The sequence below is a fragment of the Bubalus kerabau genome, chromosome 7, assembly GCF_029407905.1.
Source record: "Bubalus kerabau isolate K-KA32 ecotype Philippines breed swamp buffalo chromosome 7, PCC_UOA_SB_1v2, whole genome shotgun sequence".
Taxonomy (NCBI): Eukaryota; Metazoa; Chordata; class Mammalia; order Artiodactyla; family Bovidae; genus Bubalus; species Bubalus kerabau.
In genome coordinates, this window is record NC_073630.1 from 108,315,988 (window position 1) to 108,334,382 (window position 18,395).

The following is an 18,395-nucleotide window of genomic DNA, read 5'->3' on the forward strand; positions in this document are numbered from 1 at the left end:
TGTCCCTTTTTCTTCCCCTGTGCTGCTTTCCCGGTGCAGCAGTAGGTCAGCATGCATGGGCCTGGCAGCCCTCATCTCAGTGGTCCTCGTGAACAAGCTGCAGGCAGCATCTTCTGGCAAGTTTCTATGCCACCCAGTAGGATGCCTGTTCCTCTGACAACCAGGCCACACCCTTGACAAAGAGATCTGAAACACCACCTGGATGCAGAAGGGGGCTGTCTTCTAAGTATTTCTGAGTCCTTTCCTTGTTCACTCACCCTCAACCCAAGCAGGAGCAGCTGTTTTACTAGAGTTGCTACTTCTGGACCTCCTAGAGACCTGACTCCTTTTCAGCTAAACCTTTTGACTAGATGACAGTTCTTTGTACTCCCGTTCAGTTGTTAAGTTGTGTCTGACTCTTTGCAACTCCATGAACGGCAGCATACCAGGCTCCTTTGTCTTCACTGTCTCCCAGAGTTTGCTCAAATTCATGTCCATTGAGTCAGTGATGCTATCCAACCATCTTATCCTTTGTTGCTCCCTTTTCCTCCTGCTCTCAATCTTTCCCAGCATCAGGGTATTTTCCAATGCATCGGCTCTTTGCATCAGGTGGCCAAAGTACTGGAGCTTCAGCTTCAGCATCAGTCCATCCAACGAATATCCAAGGTTGATTTCCTTTAGGATTGACTAGTTTGATCTCCTTGCTGCCCCAGGGACTCTCAAGTGTCTTCTCCAACACCACAGTTCAAAAGCATCAATTCTTCACACTCAGCCTTCTTTATGATCTAACTCTCAACTGTTCTTTGTACTACAATTTCCCTTTTTGACATTACTTTGGTCTCTTGACTGCACTCAGACTGTACATGACTGAACATAGAAGGGTTGACAAGATAACCTGGGGAGACAGTCCAGATGGTTAAGGAAGAAAGAGATCTGAGGGCTCAGACTTGAGGAATTCTAAGATTTACTACAAGCAGGAGGAGGCTGACTGTTCAAAAAAGATGGAGAAGGAAGAGCCAATAAACATCATAAAGGACTTAAAATGGGCAATCACCAAACCGGAGACAATATTAATAACATATATAACTGACAAAGAACATGTAAAGAACCACAAATCAATCCACATCTTGTATAAGATGTATAGGCATACATCTTATAGAAAAATGAACAAAGCTATAAACAGACACTTCACAAAACTCGAATCTAAATATATGAAGAAACCTCAGCTGTGTTAATGAGGAAATGCAATTTACAAAAGCAAGATGCCATTTTACGCTCATTCAACTGGCAAATATGAAAATGTCCATAACAGCAAATAATGGCAAGGAAGAAAAAGTGTGCTGTCCTATAGGGTAGCTGTGAGCCACATGTGGATTCTGAACACACGTGGATTTAAATGTAGCTAACAACCAGTCCTGGAGAAGGCAATGGCAACCCACTCCAGTACTCTTGCCTGGAGAATCCCATGGGCAGAGGAGCTGCAGTACGCATGGGTAGGCTGCAGTCCATGGGGTCGCTAGGAGTCAGACACGACTGAGCGACTTCACTTTCACTTTTCACTTTCATGCATTGGAGAAGGAAATGGCAACCCACTCCGGTGTTCTTGCCTGGAGAATCCCAGGGACAGGGGAGCCTGGTGAGCTGCCGTCTATGGGGTCACACAAAGTCGGACACAGCTGAAGCGACTTAGCAGTAGCAGCAGCAGCAACAACAACCAGTCCAAATTAAGACATGCTGTAAGTGTAAAATATATACCTAATTTTAAAGACTCAGTATGAATAAAAGGATGTAAAATATCTAAATAATTTTGATACTGAAATTATAATATTTAGTTATATTTATTAGGTTCACCTAATTCTTTTTATCTTCTTAATGTTATGAAAAGAAATCTTAAAATTACAAATGTGGCTTGTATTTGTGGAATTCATCATAATTCTTTAGATTTAATCTGATGTAGAGCAATGCAAGTATCTATACGTTGGTGATCAGAGTATAAATTAGGCAACCACTTTGGAAAACAATTTGCGATTATTTTTACAAAGTTGAACAAATGCAGGTTCCATGACCCAGCCATTCTCTTAATGGTATACATTCCAGAGAAACTCCTGAATATGTGCACCAAGTGCTAAGTTGCATCCAACTCTTTGTGACCCCACGGACTATAGCTCGCCAGGCTCCTCTGTCCCTGGGATTCTTCAAGTGAGAATACGGGAGTGGGTTGTCATACCCTCCTCCAGGGGATCTACCCAAACCAGGGACTGAACCCACATCTCTTATGTATCCTGCATTGGCAGGGTTCTTTACCAGTCACTAGCACCACCTGGGAACCCACATGTGCACCTAGAGATATATACAGAATTGTTCGTGGCAGCATTGTTCATAATAGTCAAAAATTAGAAAGAGTACAAATGTTCACTGCCAGTAGGAAGGATAGAATGTGTGGTACAGTCACATGATGGAACATTATCCTCTAATGAAAATGAAGACAGTACAGCTATACCCAGCACAGACGAATCTTAGAGATTCAGTCTTGAGCAAGAACCGCAAAGTACACTAGAATACATAAAACGTGGTACCATTTTCATAAATTTCGCAAAGCAATAACATTTAAACACTGTATAGTTAGGAATGGCACCCCACTCCAGTGCTCTTGCCTGGAGAATCCCATGGACGGAGGAGCTTGGTGGGCTGCAGTCCATGGGGTCGCTGGGGGTAGGACACGACTGAGCGACTTCACTTTCACTTTTCACTTTCATGCATTGGAGAAGGAAATGGCAAGCCACTCTAGTGTTCTTGCCTGGAGAATCCCAGGGACAGAGGAGCCTGGTGGGCTGCCGTCTGTGGGGTCGCACACAGTCAGACGCAACTGAAGCGACTTAGCAGCAGCAGCAGCAGCAGTTAGGAATGAGAAAGCATAGGAAAGGGGATGGAGTCGGGAAAACACGCACAGGGAGCTTCAAAAGAACAGGACAGGCTCTCCTCAGTTGGATCATGAGTTTATGGGTGAGCTCATTTTCTTATTTCCAAGATAGAAAAGACTTACAATCATATGCTAGTTTTAAGAATCAAATGATCACAGTGACCCTAGTCAGAGTTATTTCGCTAAAATGATACAGCCAAACGTAGTGAGTGGAGGAATGAGTTATCACGAGAAAGTCAGGACACCAAGTGAAGATTATTTTGATGGGAAGTATGGCTGTGAAAGTGAGGCATGTGGGGTGGTAGGCCGAAGGTGACATGGGTGCCAGGGAGAGCTTATTTTTAAAATAGAAAACATGCATAGCTATGGCTTCCTTGGTGGCTCAGAAGGTAAAGAATCTGTCTGCAATGCAAAAGACCCGAGTTCAATCCCTGGGCTGGGCAGATGCCCTGGAGAAGGAAATAGCTACCTATTCCAGTATTCTTGTCTAAGGAATCCCATGGAGAGGAGCCTGGTGGGCTAGAGTCCATGGGATCGCAAAGAGTAGAACATGACTGAGTGACTAATGCTTTCACTTTCACTCTCTTTCACGCACAGATAAACACTGAGAAGAAGATGTTGGCTTCTGGTTGACTTGTGTAAACGTTCCTTCTAATAAGAACTAGAATAACTATACAAACTATATTCTTTAAAATCTATTTGAGGCATTCACAGAGCTATGAAAGGAGTGAGGAGATGCAAGTTGAGTATGAAAAAGGAGCCCAAATAGATGGGACCAGTACTGGGGTCATTCTTTCTCAAGAAGCACCTGCCACATTTGAAAGCAGCTTTCAGGAGGCTAAGAAGTCAAATAGGCTTGTGGGTCTGGAAGCCCTGATAGGATTTAAGGATAGCACACATGCTAAAAATCAAACTCTACCAACAAGGAAGAAGCCTGGTAACCCTGCACATCCCGTAAGGATGCCCAAGGGCTTTGTTTCAGGAGTGAGTGTGAAATGGATGAGAATGGCTTTTACAGGACAGCTCATCATCTCAATCTCCATGAAGATTGAGATCTAAAGCAATTCCTGGCACTCCAGCTTCAGTTTAGTTGCCCAGTCACGTCCAACTCTTTGCAGCCCCATGGACTGCAGCATGCCAGGCTTCCCTGTCTATCACCAACTCCCAGAGCTTACTCAAACTCATGTCCATCGAGTCGGTGATGCCATCCAACCATCTCATCCTCTGTCATCCTCTTCTCCTCCTGCCTTCAATCTTTCCCAGCATGAGAGTCTTTTCCAAGGACTCAGTTCTTTGCATCAGATGGCTAAAGTACTGGAGCTTCAGCTTTAGCATCAGTCCTTCCAATGAATATTCAGGACTGACTTCCTTTAGGATGGACTGGCTTGATCTCCTTGCAGTCCAAGGGACTTTCAAGAGTCTTCTCCAACACCACAGTTCAAAAGCATCAATTCTTCAGCACTCAGCTTTCTTTATAGTCCAGCTCTCATATCTACACATGAAAGTGAAAGTGAAGTCGCTCAGTCATATCCGACTCTTTGCGACCCCATGGACTCTAGCCTACCAGGCTCCTCCGTCCATGGGATTCTCCAGGCAAGAGTACTGGAGTGGGTTGCCATTTCCTTCTCCAGGGGATCTTCCCGACCCAGGGATTGAACCCAGGTCTCCTGCATTCCAGGCAGACGCTTTAACCTCTGAGCCACCAGGGAAGTCATCTACACATGACTACTGGAAAAACTGTAGCTTTGACTACATGGACCTTTGTTGGCAAAGTAATGTCTCTGCTCTTTAATATGCTGTCTAGGATGGTCATAGCTTTTCTTCCAGGGAGCAAATCTCTTAATTTCATGGCTTCAGTCACCATCTGCAGTGATTTTGAAGCCCAATAAAATAAAGTCTCTCACTGTTTCCATTGTTTCCCCCATCTATTTGCCATGAAGTGATGGGATCAGATGCCATGACCTTTGCTCTTTGACTGTTGAGTTTTAAGCCAGCTTTTTCACTCTCCTCTTTCACTTTCATCAAGAGCCTCTTTAGTCTTTGCTTTCTACCATAAGGGTGGTGTCATCTGTATATCCGAGGTTATTGATATTTCTCCAGCAATCTTGATTCCAGCTTGTGCTTCATCCAGCCCAGCATTTCGCATGATGTACTCTGCAACAAGTTAAATAAGCAGGGTGACAACATACAGTCTTGAAGTACTCATTTCCCAATTATCAACCAGTCTGTTGTTCCATGTCCAGTTCTAACTGTTGCTTCTTGACCTGCATACAGATTTCTCATGAGTCCAACTTAGCTGCCTCCAAAAAGCAGACAGAATACCTTTCTGAGGAAACATAACATCATCCCAAGCCTCACATTATTTTCTCTAATGTTTCCTAAATAATGCCTAGAATGCAACAACAACAACAAAGTAAATGAGAAAACAAGATGTCTAAAAGAAAACAACTGGCAATAGAAATAGAAGGTTGCCAAATAACGAGAGTTACCAAACACGTCTTCTAAGTAAGCATGACCGACATGTATTGTTGTTCAGTCACTAAGTCACGTCCAACTCTTCGTGACCCCATAAGTAATTAAAATGCAGGTTTTGAGAATTTCAGTGGAGGTGAAAGTCCAAAGAGAACCAAACAGTGATGATAGAACTGAAAAGTGCAACAATGAATATTAAGAACCTGAAAGTTATACTTCACAGCTGAGAGACAGACCTGAAGTGACTACAGAAGAAACAGGCTAGAAGAAATTATTCAGACTAAAAACAAAGAAAAACAAAAGAATGTTATAAGTACCTAAATATCATCAGAGCCACATGGGCCATAGTGATAAGGCCTAATATTTGTGTAATTTGAGTTTGATAATGTGAGGAGAAAGAGAAAATGTCAGAAGTGATACTAGAAGACAAAATAAGAATCCTGCAAAATAACAGTACCATTCAAGCACAGATACAAGAAGCAAGAGCCCCAGCACATAATGGCCAAAACACCAGACCTATGCACACTGTAATTAAATTTCTAATTTAATTTCTGATTTAGATTTTATATACAATTCTCAAAAGCAGCAAGACAAATAAAATATAACAGCTGAAAAGGAGCAAAAAAAAAAAAAAATAGTACCAACGGTTGTCTTTTAAAGCAGAAACAAAAACCACTATACAACAGAATCATATATTCAAAATGCTGGAGGAAAAAGCTGCCAACATAGAATTTGAAATCCAGAAAAATAATCACTCATAAAGTTTGCATGCATGCATGCTAAGTTGCTTCAGTCATGCCTGATTGTTTGCAATCCTATGAACCGTTGCCTGCCAAGCTCCTCTGTCCACGGGATTCTCTAGGCAAGAATACTGGAGTGGGTCACCATGCCCTACTCCAGTGGATCTTCCTGACCCAGGGATCGAACCCACATCTCTTGCATCTCCTGCACTGGTGGGCAGGTACTTTACCACTAATGCCACCTGGGAAGCCCATAAAGTTTAAATAAAGACATTTTCAGACAAATAGAAAGTGAGATTTGTCACCAGAAGGCATACACTAAAGAGAATGCTAAAGAAAACGCCTCAGGCAAAATGAAGATAATTCCAATGGAAACTTCCAAGTGAAGGAAGAAATAATGAGCGAAATATGTGAGTAAATATAATCAATGATCTAAGATCCTATCTCAAAAATCTGGAAAAATAACAGTAAATTAAACCAAAAAGTACATGTCTGTGTATGTTAGTCACTCAGTCATGTCCGACTCTTTGCAACCCCATAGACTGTAGCCCACCAGACCCCTCTCTCCATGGAATTCTCCAGGCAAGAATACTGGAGTGAGTTGCTACTTCCTTCTCCAGGGAATCTTGCTGACCCAGGGATCGAACCCGGGTCTCGTGCATTACAGGCAGATTCTTTACCATCTGAGCTACAGGGAATTCCAAAAAGTACATAGGAGAAAATTAAAATGAGAACATAAATCAGTGAATCATTAGCAAATAATAAGAAAGCCAAGGCTAATTTTAAATTTAAAAAAAAATGAATGAACCCAAGCAAGACCAACCAAAAAGTAAATAAAAGAGAAAGAAAACACAAATTACCAAAATTAGAATTAAAAAAGAGGTAACATCACAGAGCCTACAAACACTGAAAAGATTAAGAGGATCTTATGAATATTATGCCAATACATTTGAAACTTGGAAATAACAGTCCTACACAAACTCTTACTGAGAACTGCAAGAAATGGTATGCTTCCAGATTCTTTTAATGAGGCCACTATAATCTTGGTACAAAAAACTAACAAAGACACTAAGGGAGTGGGGGAGGAATGCACCGGGAGTTTGGGATTAGTAGATGCGAACTATTATGTGTAAGATGGGTAAACAATAAGGTCCTACTGTAGAGCACAGGACCTATAATCAATATCCTGTAATAAATCATAATGGAAAAGGATAAGCAAAGAATATACACATGTATAACTGAAGCACTTTGTTGCACAGCAGAAATTAACACTACCTTGTAAATCAATTATACTTCAATAATTTTTTTAAATGACATTAAAAGTGTGCTCTTTCTTACTCTTCTCTACAAGAGTTTATGGAGGGTTGTTATTGTTATTATGTCTAACATTTGGAAGAATTCACTTATGTACACATCTAGACCTAGAAACTTTCCTTTATAAGAAAGCTTCTATTATAGGTTCTATTCCTTAATAGATAGAAAATTATTCTAATATTTGAATTCTCCTTGTATTATTTTTGGTTAGGTTGTGTTTTTCAAAGTAGTTATTTTATCCGAGTTTCAAATATACTGGCATAATGTTCATAGTATCTTCTCATGAAAAACTTATAAACAAAATATTAGCAAATCAAGTCTAATAATACACCACACCATAAGAGAGTAGATTTTAGGCCAAGAATGAAAGGTGGATTTACTATTCAAAAATACTCTAAAATTTTGATTCTTCACCTAGTCAGAAAAAGGAGGGTATTCTCTGTTGGTCCAGTGGTTAGGACTCCAGGCTTCCATTGCTGGGGGCCCAGGTTTGATCCCTGATTGGGGTACCTGCTCCAGTATTCTTGCCTGGAAAATTCCATACACAGAGGAGCCTGGCAGGCTACAGTCCATGGGGCCGCAGAGTCGGACACGACTGAGCACAGCACATTGGGGAACGAACATTCCACAAGCCGCGCAGCACGGCCAAAAAAAGAAATAGGAGAAAATCCAGGTATTATCTCAACAGATGGAGAAAAGGCTCAGTTACATTGCAGTAACAAGCAGCCCTGAATTTCAGTGACTTCAAAAAGCTGAAGTTCCTGTCTCACTGATGCCATGTCCCAGGTTAGATGACTTGGTGACTGGTGTGGCCTCCGTCTCAAGTCGCACTCACTCTGGAAGCCAGGCTGAAGTAAGTTCCACCATCCAGAACATCGTGCTTGCCCAGAGCTAGGTACATATGAAGTGAGATCTAGTTCATAAGCACTTTTTCTAAGATGTAACTGACATGCATCACCTCTGCTCACAATGACCAACGCGAGACACATGGTACCACATAATTTCAAAGGGACAGGGAAGGGTAACTCTTTGTCTGCAAGGAAATAAAGAGGGATGGGACATGGGGGAACAGTGCTAAAGCCCCACATCCAGAGAACTGGGGCCTTTATGTTCCTGACTTCACAGAGAGATGACCAGAGGCTAGAATCCTCAAAGAATAAGGACACTGCAAGGAGGTCATAAAAACCAAGTGCTGAAAAGAGTTAGCTTCCAGGACCAGTAACAACATTGGTCTCCACTTTTTCCTTGGTTGGCTCTGGCTAAGAAGCCTGGTTTTCTCTTCTTGGGTAGTTCTGGTACCCTGAACTGTTTGTCCTGTAATTGTTTGCAGGAGAATATCCCTTTAGGACATCAGTTCAGTTCAGTTCAGTCGCTCAGTTGAGTCCGACTCTTTGCAACCCCATGAACTGCAGCACGTCAGGCCTCCCTGTCCATCACCAACTCCCAGAGTCCACCCAAACCCATGTCCATTGAGTCGGTGATGCCATCCAACCATCTCACCCTCTGTCATCCCCTTCTCCTCCTGCCCTCCATCTTTCCCAGCATCAGGGTTTTTTCCAGTGAGTCAGCACTTTGCATCACATGGCCAAAGTACTGGAGTTTCAGCTTCAACATCAGTCCTTCCAATGAACACCCAGGACGGATCTCCTTTAGGATGGACTGGTTGGATCTCCTCGCAGTCCAAGGGACTCTCAAGAGTCTTCTCCAACACCACAGTTCAAAAGCATCAATTCTTCTGTGCTCATCTTTCTTTATAGTCCAACTCTCACATCCATACATGACTACTAGAAAAACCATAACTTTGATTAGACTGACCTTTGTTGGCAAAGTAATGTCTTTGCTTTTTAATATGCTGTCTAGGTTGGTCATAACTTTCCTTCCAAGGAGTAAGCATCTTTTATTTCAGGGCTGCAATCACCATCTGCAGTGATTTTGGAGCCCAGAAAAGTAAAGTCAGCCACTGTTTCCACTGTTTTCCCATCTATTTCCCATGAAGTGATGGGACCGGATGCCATGATCTTAGTTTTCTGAATGTTGAGTTTTAAGCAAACTTTTCACTCTCCTTTTTCACTTTCATCAAGAGGTTCTTTAGTTTCTCTTCACTTTCTGCCATAAGGGTGGTGTCATCTGCATATCTGAGGTTATTGATATTTCTCCCGGCAATCTTGATTCCAGCTTGTGCTTCCTCCAGCCCAGCGTTTCTCATGATGTGCTCTGCATATAAGTTAAATAAGTAGGGTGACAATATACAGCCTTGATGTACTCCTTTCCTGATTTGGCATCAGTCTGTTGTTCCATGTCCAGTTCTAACTGTTGCTTCCTGACCTGCATACAGGTTTCTCAATAGGCAGGTCAGGTGCTCTGGTATTCCCATCTCTTGAAGAATTTTCCACAGTTTATCATGATCCACACAGTCAAAGGATTTGGCATAGTCAATAAAGCAGAAATAGATGTTTTTCTGGACTGTCTTGCTTTTTCAATGATCAGGACCTTCACTGTTCCCTGTAGGACAGTTTCTCTTTCTCTGTCTGCAATTGCTCAGAGTCCAGATTTTAGACAACTGACTATTGCTATGAATATTTTGTTCCTTCCAATTCTTTCAGGAAAATGCCTAAGCTCAGTGCTAGCTTAGGCTGTTTGATCCTCCTAAAATACTGATCCTTTTTCTCTCAAGGCATTCAAACACTTCCCTCAAGACTCAAAACAAATCCTGCCACCATCTTAACACCCTATTCACTCCAGTTCATATCCTGAGAGCCATCTCCACTCAACCCATCCTTTTATGTCCCATGAAGCAGGAAGTTTGTCTCACCCAGAAAGCAGTAGGGGGAACCTCTGCATTCTGACTCAAAGGGAAGAGAAATGACAGCCCAAATCACCTTATGCAAGAGTCTGATACCCATTGATCACTGCTGGTTGCTATTTTTTAGAAATTTCATGGGAGTTCTTTGAAATTGAGAATTATAGTCCCAGAGCAAACTTTACAGACAGTTCTCTACTCAAGTAAGTGTCAAGGTTGAAATTAAGGGACAAGAATAAAAAGACCATTCTAGACTCCAATCCAAGTCAGTTTTCCAAACCAACTTCATTAATAATATGTCTGGAATTTCTCCATTTGTTTCCCAATAGCTTCTGGACCCAGAAGAATGCAAGAAATTGGCCCCCAGCAAATGCTTACTCTCATCTCTCAATCAACAAAGAGTGGCCAAGGGCCTTCAGTGGCCCCTTTCTAGGCCTTACAAACACAAAGGTGAAAAGGAAAGAACTGCTGCTCTTTAGGAAGTCTAGCGCAGAAGTGGACATGCAACCAAACAAATAATGAAATATGGTAAGCCAAAGGCTTCCAAACCATGGTTCATGGAACATAAAAACAATAAGCACTGGTGTGGATGCTTCTGTTTGTAATTACCTGCCTGCCCCAGGACCCACTTCCCTTCTTCTGTGGATACTCCAATATCCATTGAGAATATTCTTCATAAATCTCAATCCAAAAGAAAATGTGGTACATATAAACAATGGAATATTACTCAGCCATTAAAAAGAATGAAATAATGCCATTTGCAGCAACATGGATGGAACTAGAGAGTGTCATACTAAGTGAAGTAAGTCAGACGGAGAAGGAAAAATATCATATGACATCCCTTATGTGTGGAATCTAAAAAGAAATGATACAAATGAACTTACGTACAAAACAGAGGTAGATTCACAGACTGAGAAAAAGAACTTTGGTTGCTGGTGTCGGGAGAGGGGGGAAGGATGGGGGGAAGGGATAGTTAGAGAGTTTGGGATCAAAATGTAGACTTGCTGTATTTAAAATGGATAACCAACAAGGCCCTACTGTGTAGCACAGGGAACTCTGCTCAATGTTATGTGGCAGCATGGATGAGAAAGGAGTTTGGGGGACAATGGATACATATATATGTATGGCTGGGTCCCTTGCTGTCCACCTGAAATCATCATAACATTGTTAATCGGCTATACTCTAATACAAAAGAAAGAGTTTTGTTGTTGTTGTTGTTGTTTTAATCTTCTTAATCCAAATGCCTCAAAGGGAACCAATGCCACCCCCTGAATCCAAGGGTGGATATGTGATCCAGCTCAACCAGTTAGGGCCTCCCTGTTCACAGCCTTGACCCAGGACCTTATCAGAATCCATCAGAACTAACCCTAGAATGTTCTCTGCAATGATGGTGAAAAAGATATCCCCTTCCCCACACTTGGAGCTGTGGGGCTGTGAGCCTGGGGGTGGTAAGGGCTCCTCCATGGGAGGGCTTAGCTCCTCTAAGCCCACTTGGAGCCTCACAGAGGAGAGAATTCAAGAAGGAAGATTTCTGATGATATTCAGATTCAGGAACCTGGTCCAGCCACAACTGATGAGATTTACATCTCCATTCACTGGTTCACTCATCCATCCATCAAATGTGTATTGGGCATCTATTATGTGCCAGGTGTTCTTCTGGGCCTCGGGAACACAACGGTGAATCAATCACACCATATCCCTACTTTAAGGAGCTTTTAACTCCTTGTTGTGGCGGTTGTTGTTCAGTCCTCCAGTCGTATCTGACTCTTTGCAACTCTTTGTCCTTTGTCTCTCCTCCTCCTTAGAAGGAGACAAATGCATGAAAAAAATGAAGTCCATGTTAACAGGATCATTCGAGTTGCTGCATGGAGGTGCCACTGAAAGCAGGAAGAGGAAAAGTAAGGAGGTTATTGTTATAACCTAAGCAAGAGAGGTGACCCTGGCTTGGACCAGAGTAATAGCATTGAGAGGGAACCAGAGCCAATTAACTACTTTCAAAGGAACTCATGCTGCTTTTCGGTCACTTGCAGCTGATGGAGGCTGGCATGCCCTATTCCATCTCGTTTCAGATTCCATCCACATTAAATACACTCACTTTATGCGCCACCAAAAAGGAAGAAATGCTGCCAGTTAGCCGCTGGTGTGATTCTTTCACATCCCTTGAAAGAGCTCCTTTTATGAATGTTAGTAGGAACAACTATGAACAGCACATGCAAATAACAAAACTATATCACAAGTACCACCATGATCCGCAGTCATCATAAAGCACATCCCAATTTCAGAAACATTAAAACACGGGGAAATGTGTGCCTTAGGGTCAATGAAATCCAATAGTATGTACACAGTTGTCTGATTTTATAGAGATGATTGAAACGTGGTTTATCCTTATGAAAACCATGCTTACTTTCTAGAAGGGCTGAAAGGTATAAATGCATGCAACAGTTCACTTCTACCTCACCTCTCAGATTGATTCATGGCCATTTTCTTAATCCCCCGTGTACAAGAGGAATCAACATGAATTTTTAAATGAGGCATAGATCTTCAAATGTAATTCTCACATCTTAGACTCCTGCATTAGACACACACATGCCTGGTACACATGATACCAAGCCCATAAGCCCACATCCCTTACATGGCATCTCTCCACATTATGAGAGCAAAGTTCATTCAAAGCAATTCTGAGGTTCCTCAGAATATTTTTCACTTCCACCTTTTGCACAAGCCATAACTGGTATTAATACAAGGATGGAAAGCAATGTATAACATAAGTGAGCTTGCTCCATCACTAAAAGACTGAAGACAAAGTTGGGCGTGAATCCTGCAGCATTAGAGATCTCAGTCACTTTGTGAATCACAATGACAAGGACACCCCGGGTTTAAAAGACTGTCTAAGTGAATCATGATTGCAACTTCAGGGAGTGATTTTTTTAATTGCCTTCATCATCTGAACATGCACAGAGAAAAACAACTTTTGTCGTATATGTATTTAAACAAAGAAGATATTTTCATGTTCTAGGCTGCATGCAAAGTTACCTGACCCAATAATTATAACCCAATAATTATAAAAAGAAATAACATTTCCTTTTAAATGTCCCTTTAACTCCTGAAACTCTAAAATGAGAATACCCACAGCTGGTTACAAGGTTGTAAAATCAATACCTTCAAATGTGGGTGCAGGCCATAAGTTGATACAACATTGATTTTTAAAAAACCCTTTAGAAATATAATTTAAGAACATGTTTCTGAAATCCTAGAAAGTATTCAATTCTTTTGATCTAATAATCTCACTCCTTGAATCTAATTTTAAGGAATTCACTTTAAAAAGGAGAAATGCTTTATGTATAAAATTTTCAATCAACTTACTTATAAAGATGAAAAACTGACAACAGCCTGCATGTCTAACAACAAGAAAAGATTTACGTAAATTATGATAGTTCCATCAGATGGAATATTACAGCCCATTAAAATATTAACTTTGAAGACATTATAACAACATAATCTACTTAAAATACGGTGCCAAGAGAAAAAGCAAAAAGCATTTTATTGTGACAAGTGTATCCTTATGTAAAAACGTCTAGACATAGATAAGGACAGTAAAGGAAACAAACAAACAAAAAATGTAAAAACAATTTTGCCACAAATCGAGAAAGGGAGATGATTTTGCTTTCATTCCCAGAATGTGTATTATGATATGACTGCTCAACAAAATGTTTTTTGAAGATGGTAGCTGATTATTGTAAATGATCAAGTGCATTCAAGGTGTATTGTTACTATCTTCCTGTAGACATTTGCATAAAGAGACCGCTATCATATTGTGATACATGTGCTAGTCTCATTCTGCATCGGCCCTACATATCTGTGAGAGATGAATTTTCCTGTAGGTCTCCAGATGTGGCACAGGGAACAATGTCAGGTACCAGACGCTGGAGTAAAGAGGCCTGGGGGTGAGTCCATTCCCACATAGGCCACGGGACCTTAGTGAGTTTTCTGGAGGGCTCTGTAACCCCTCTAGTAAAATGCAGGTGCAGAGACCTCCCTGGCTGAGCTGTGATAATGATTCCCAATTAGGTATGAAAAGGAGTCCACACAATGCATCACTAAGCTAGAGTTTTTAATATTACCTGGACACAAGACGGTTATGGTGCAATGATGCAATGGCAAATTTCCAGTTAGAGTTTAGCTTTAAATTACTTACAAACCAGGTTTGTTCCGGTTGAGGAGGTATCTGCATCTTCAACCCAACAACTCTGGTTTGCAAGAGCATGTTCTTTGGCTGGACCACGTCACTGCCCTGTTTAAAATTCTTCCATGACCACAGGTGCCCATAAGGTCGATTCCAAACACATGGCCACTGGGTTCTTTAAGATCAGCCCAGCACTCAGGACCTGAGGCTTCCCTCCTCACACGCCACACTGCAGGAGTACTAAAGTTCCTACAGTCTCCCCAGTGAGCCATGTTTAGATGCTAAAGCTAAAACTCCAGTACTCTGGCCACCTCATGCGAAGAGTTGACTCATTGGAAAAGACTCTGATGCTGGGAGGGATTGGGGGCAAGAGGAGAAGGGGACAACAGAGGATGAGATGGCTGGATGGCATCACTGACTCGATGGACTTGAGTCTCAGTGAACTCCGGGAGTTGGTGATGGACAGGGAGGCCTGGCATGCTGCGATTCATGGGGTCGCAAAGAGTCGGACACGACTGAGCGACTGATCTGATCTGATCTACCTTTGCATATTCTGTTCCCTCCCTCTGAAATACCCTTCCCCTCTCTACCAACCTCTCCTTCCTGGGAACTCATACCATTTCTGCAAGGTTTAGTCTAAGAGGAAGTCTCCTCTGACCCCTCCTCCCTGTCCCAGGGTTAGGGTCCCTCTTGCAAGATACCAAAGTCCCTTGAGCTCCTTGCATCATCCTGGCTATCTGTCCTGCAAGCTCCCTGAGGGTTAGAAGCTTGCCTCCACCTTCCTCGTAGTCCTGTTGCCCAACACAGGGGTGAGTGCAGAAAAGATGATCAGTAAATGCCTATGAAATCAATGAATCAACTTGCACAGGTGTTGAGAAATAGACTGGCAAAACCAAACAAGTTAATGTTTCACCGAGCTGGAAACTGGTAAAATGAGAGTCCTAACCTTGGGCTTTAACCAATTGACCTTGAGCCTGACCACTTTCGGAATGAGGAATAGCAGGAAAATCAAAAGGTGGCTCTGCTAGATATAACTATTTTGCCAATAAATATTTTAAAGCAAAGTTCCCGGAATAAAGAAAAAAGTTGTCGATATAAGGGACAAAAACTTCCTCTGTAAATAAAAGAAAGACATTAAGAAAATTATCTAAATTACCTTTGACCCAGGCTAGTACCATGAACCTCTAAAATCGGGAGTGATAAAATTGTGTGCTTTTCTCTGGAAAGGAGTCCATGGCCTTTATCCAAGTATCCTGCTATAGACTAAACTGTGTCCCCACCAAACTTCAGATGCTGAAGCTTCAGCCTTCAATATGACTATATCTGGAGAGGACTTCTAAGGAGATAATTAATAGTCAGTCATGTTATAAGGGTAGGGCCCTAACCCTATTGGATTGGCATTCTTATAAGAAGAGGAAGAGCAACCAGAGATCTCTATCTCTGGAGCACACACAGGAAGACCATGTGAAGACCCAAGGAGGAGGCTGTCTACCAGCCAGGAAGAGAACCCTTGCTGGAAACCCACCCTGAAGGCACCTTGATCTTGGACTTCCAGCCTCCAAAACAGTGAGAAAATAAATTTCTGTTGTTCAAGCCACCATCACCAACAGATTCTAATGTCTAAGAATCTGTGGTATCTTGTTATAATAATAGAAGCCTGAGCAGACCAGCATTGGTCCCTTCCCCAAAATAGACAGGAAACTTTTGACTTGTTGAAAATAGAAAGGTTTTGACCCAAGTCATCCTCTCCATCTATCAATGAGTTTGTATCTTCTCACAGGGTCTGAGAAGTTCTGAATGTAACCTCACAGGACAAAAAGGCTCCCAGAGGAACAGGCCTGCCCCACGTCCACCTCAAGCAAGATGTCCCTAGCAGAGCACACATTTAAATATCAATTTCAGTGTCGAGATCACTTTGCTTTCCATAGAGCAGTTCAGGGTTATTGTGAGCTTGGTTGGGGAAAGTGTTCAGCTACACGGTGTCTGAATGCTTTCTGGAACACACAAGGGCCTCCCCCACCCACCTGTCTACCTGTTCTCTGTCCACTCCTGGCTCCCCACCTACCTGTGCTCCAGAATAACAAACAGGAAGGGATCAATCCTCCTTGGGTCCCCAAATCCTACACTGGCCCCACTTACAGCCCTTAGCATGGTCCTCAGTGCCACCAGACTGGGAACTCCTGTAAGAAAGGGCCAGAGGGGCCTGACTCAATTACGCTGACTGTACTCAGGTATTCTTCTCAGAGGGACTGTGGGGTGAGCTTTTGACTACCATCTGCAATCTCAGACTTCCCAGGCAAAAAATCCACCTGCCAAGGCAGGAGATGCAAGAGAAGTGGGTTCAATCCCTGGGTTGGGAAGATTCCCTGGCGGAAGGCATAGCAACCCACTCCAGCATTCTTGCCTGGAATATTCCACGGACAGAAGAGCCTGGAAGGTGACAGTCCCTAGGGCTGCAAAGAGTCGGACACAACTGAGCATGCATGCATGTACAGCCTTGGAAAATCTCGAGACCATGACCAGTGCCCCAAAGCCTACTGTCTCCAGGGCAAGAGTGTCCAGCCTCCAAGCCAGCAGGGACACATCCCTTTCTTCACCTGTAAAATGGAACAACAAAGGTACCCACCTCCTAGGGTTGCCGTGAGGCCTGAGTGAGGACATATAAAGCCCAGAACAGTGTCTGGTACATGAAATGTGTTCAGTAGTCCTGGCTCTTATTGAGGGCACAAGAGACTGGAGAAACCGGTGCAATAGGAAACGGAGCTTTCACAGGCAGAGTTACCAGATAAACAACACTATGTGCAGAGCTCGGTACTGATTGTATTTACAAGGCACTTCTCACATGGATTACCAGTGGTTAAGTTTCAAACAATCCCCTAAGGTAGAGGGCGTTTATCATGTGTCTCATCTCCTAGATAAGAAAGGAAGGTTTCAGAGAAGTTAAGGAAGTTGCCCCACAGACACAAAGCGCTGGGAAAGGGGTTCTGCTGGTCCAAACACCAAGCTCTACCGACCTGAGCCGCAGGAACCCAGTTCTGGAGTTTCGACGCGGTTGGACCGTCTCCTTCACCTGGGAGGCGGCCAACAGCGGGACGCTTTCCGCCCGGCCTCAAGAGTTTAACCAGGAAAAGTTTCCCCAGGCTGTTCTGGGCGAACGAGGAGGGCAGCATGGAACCTGCCGGTGCACCAGACCAAATGCATAGTACACACGCACGCGCGCGCGCATACGCGCGCACACACACACACACACACGCACACGCACACACACACACACACACACACACCGCCTTCTGCAGCCGCCGGCTCTAAGGGGGGACCTCAGCTTCCCCGGAGCCCGATCAACATCCGGACTTGCCTCCGAAGTCCACTTGTCCCTCCTGTCTCCCCAAGTGAAGCCTCGGCGTTCTCCCTTCCCTAGGAATCCGCGCCCGGCCCTCCCTGGGCGCCGTCTCCCGGGCCCCCCTAAAGGGGCGCCGAAACAGAGGAGTTGCCTCGGAGGAAAGCCCCGCGCCCGGCACGGGTCGGGCGCGCAGCCCGCACTCAAGCCGAGGGTAACGGGGGAAGGAGGACTGCCCGACCGAAGCCCTCTTACCTTCCTCATTCTCGTCAAACACCGGGGGCTTGTGGGAGTGGTTCCCGCCCATATTCCGCCGCGGCGGCTGCCGCTGCTACATGCCCGGCTGCCGGGATGCGGGGCGCGCCGCGCGGGGTGCGGATGCGCCGCGAGCGTCCAGTCCCGGCTGCCGCCGCGCGCCAAGCCGGAGGGGGCCGAGCGCCGCGCAGGGGCGGGAACCGCGCCCCCTCTTCCCGGGCGTCCCCCTGTCCCTGGCGGCGCTCTCCCGGCGTTCCCGCCGCGCCCCGGCCACGCTAGCTCGTCCTCCGGGCCGGGTTCCAGGCGCCCGCACGCACCCGAGAACGCGGGAGCTCCCAGCGCCGGGGCCACACGGAGCCGCGCTCCTCACTGGAGACCGGAGGCGGCGCGGGAGG

General features: G+C 44.0%; 1 protein-coding gene across 2 annotated transcripts in view; it reads right to left on the reverse strand.

The window, feature by feature from the left end:
- Positions 1-18,123, reverse strand: part of STK32B (serine/threonine kinase 32B) — a 399,639-nt gene extending 381,516 nt beyond the window's left edge. For both annotated transcript variants that reach the window (XM_055589085.1, XM_055589084.1), the window contains exon 1: positions 18,001-18,123. In XM_055589085.1, the coding sequence (XP_055445060.1) occupies positions 18,001-18,052 (52 nt within the window). In that variant the 5' untranslated portion in view covers positions 18,053-18,123. The remainder of the gene's footprint in view (positions 1-18,000) is intronic.
- Positions 18,124-18,395: the final 272 nt, after the last annotated feature.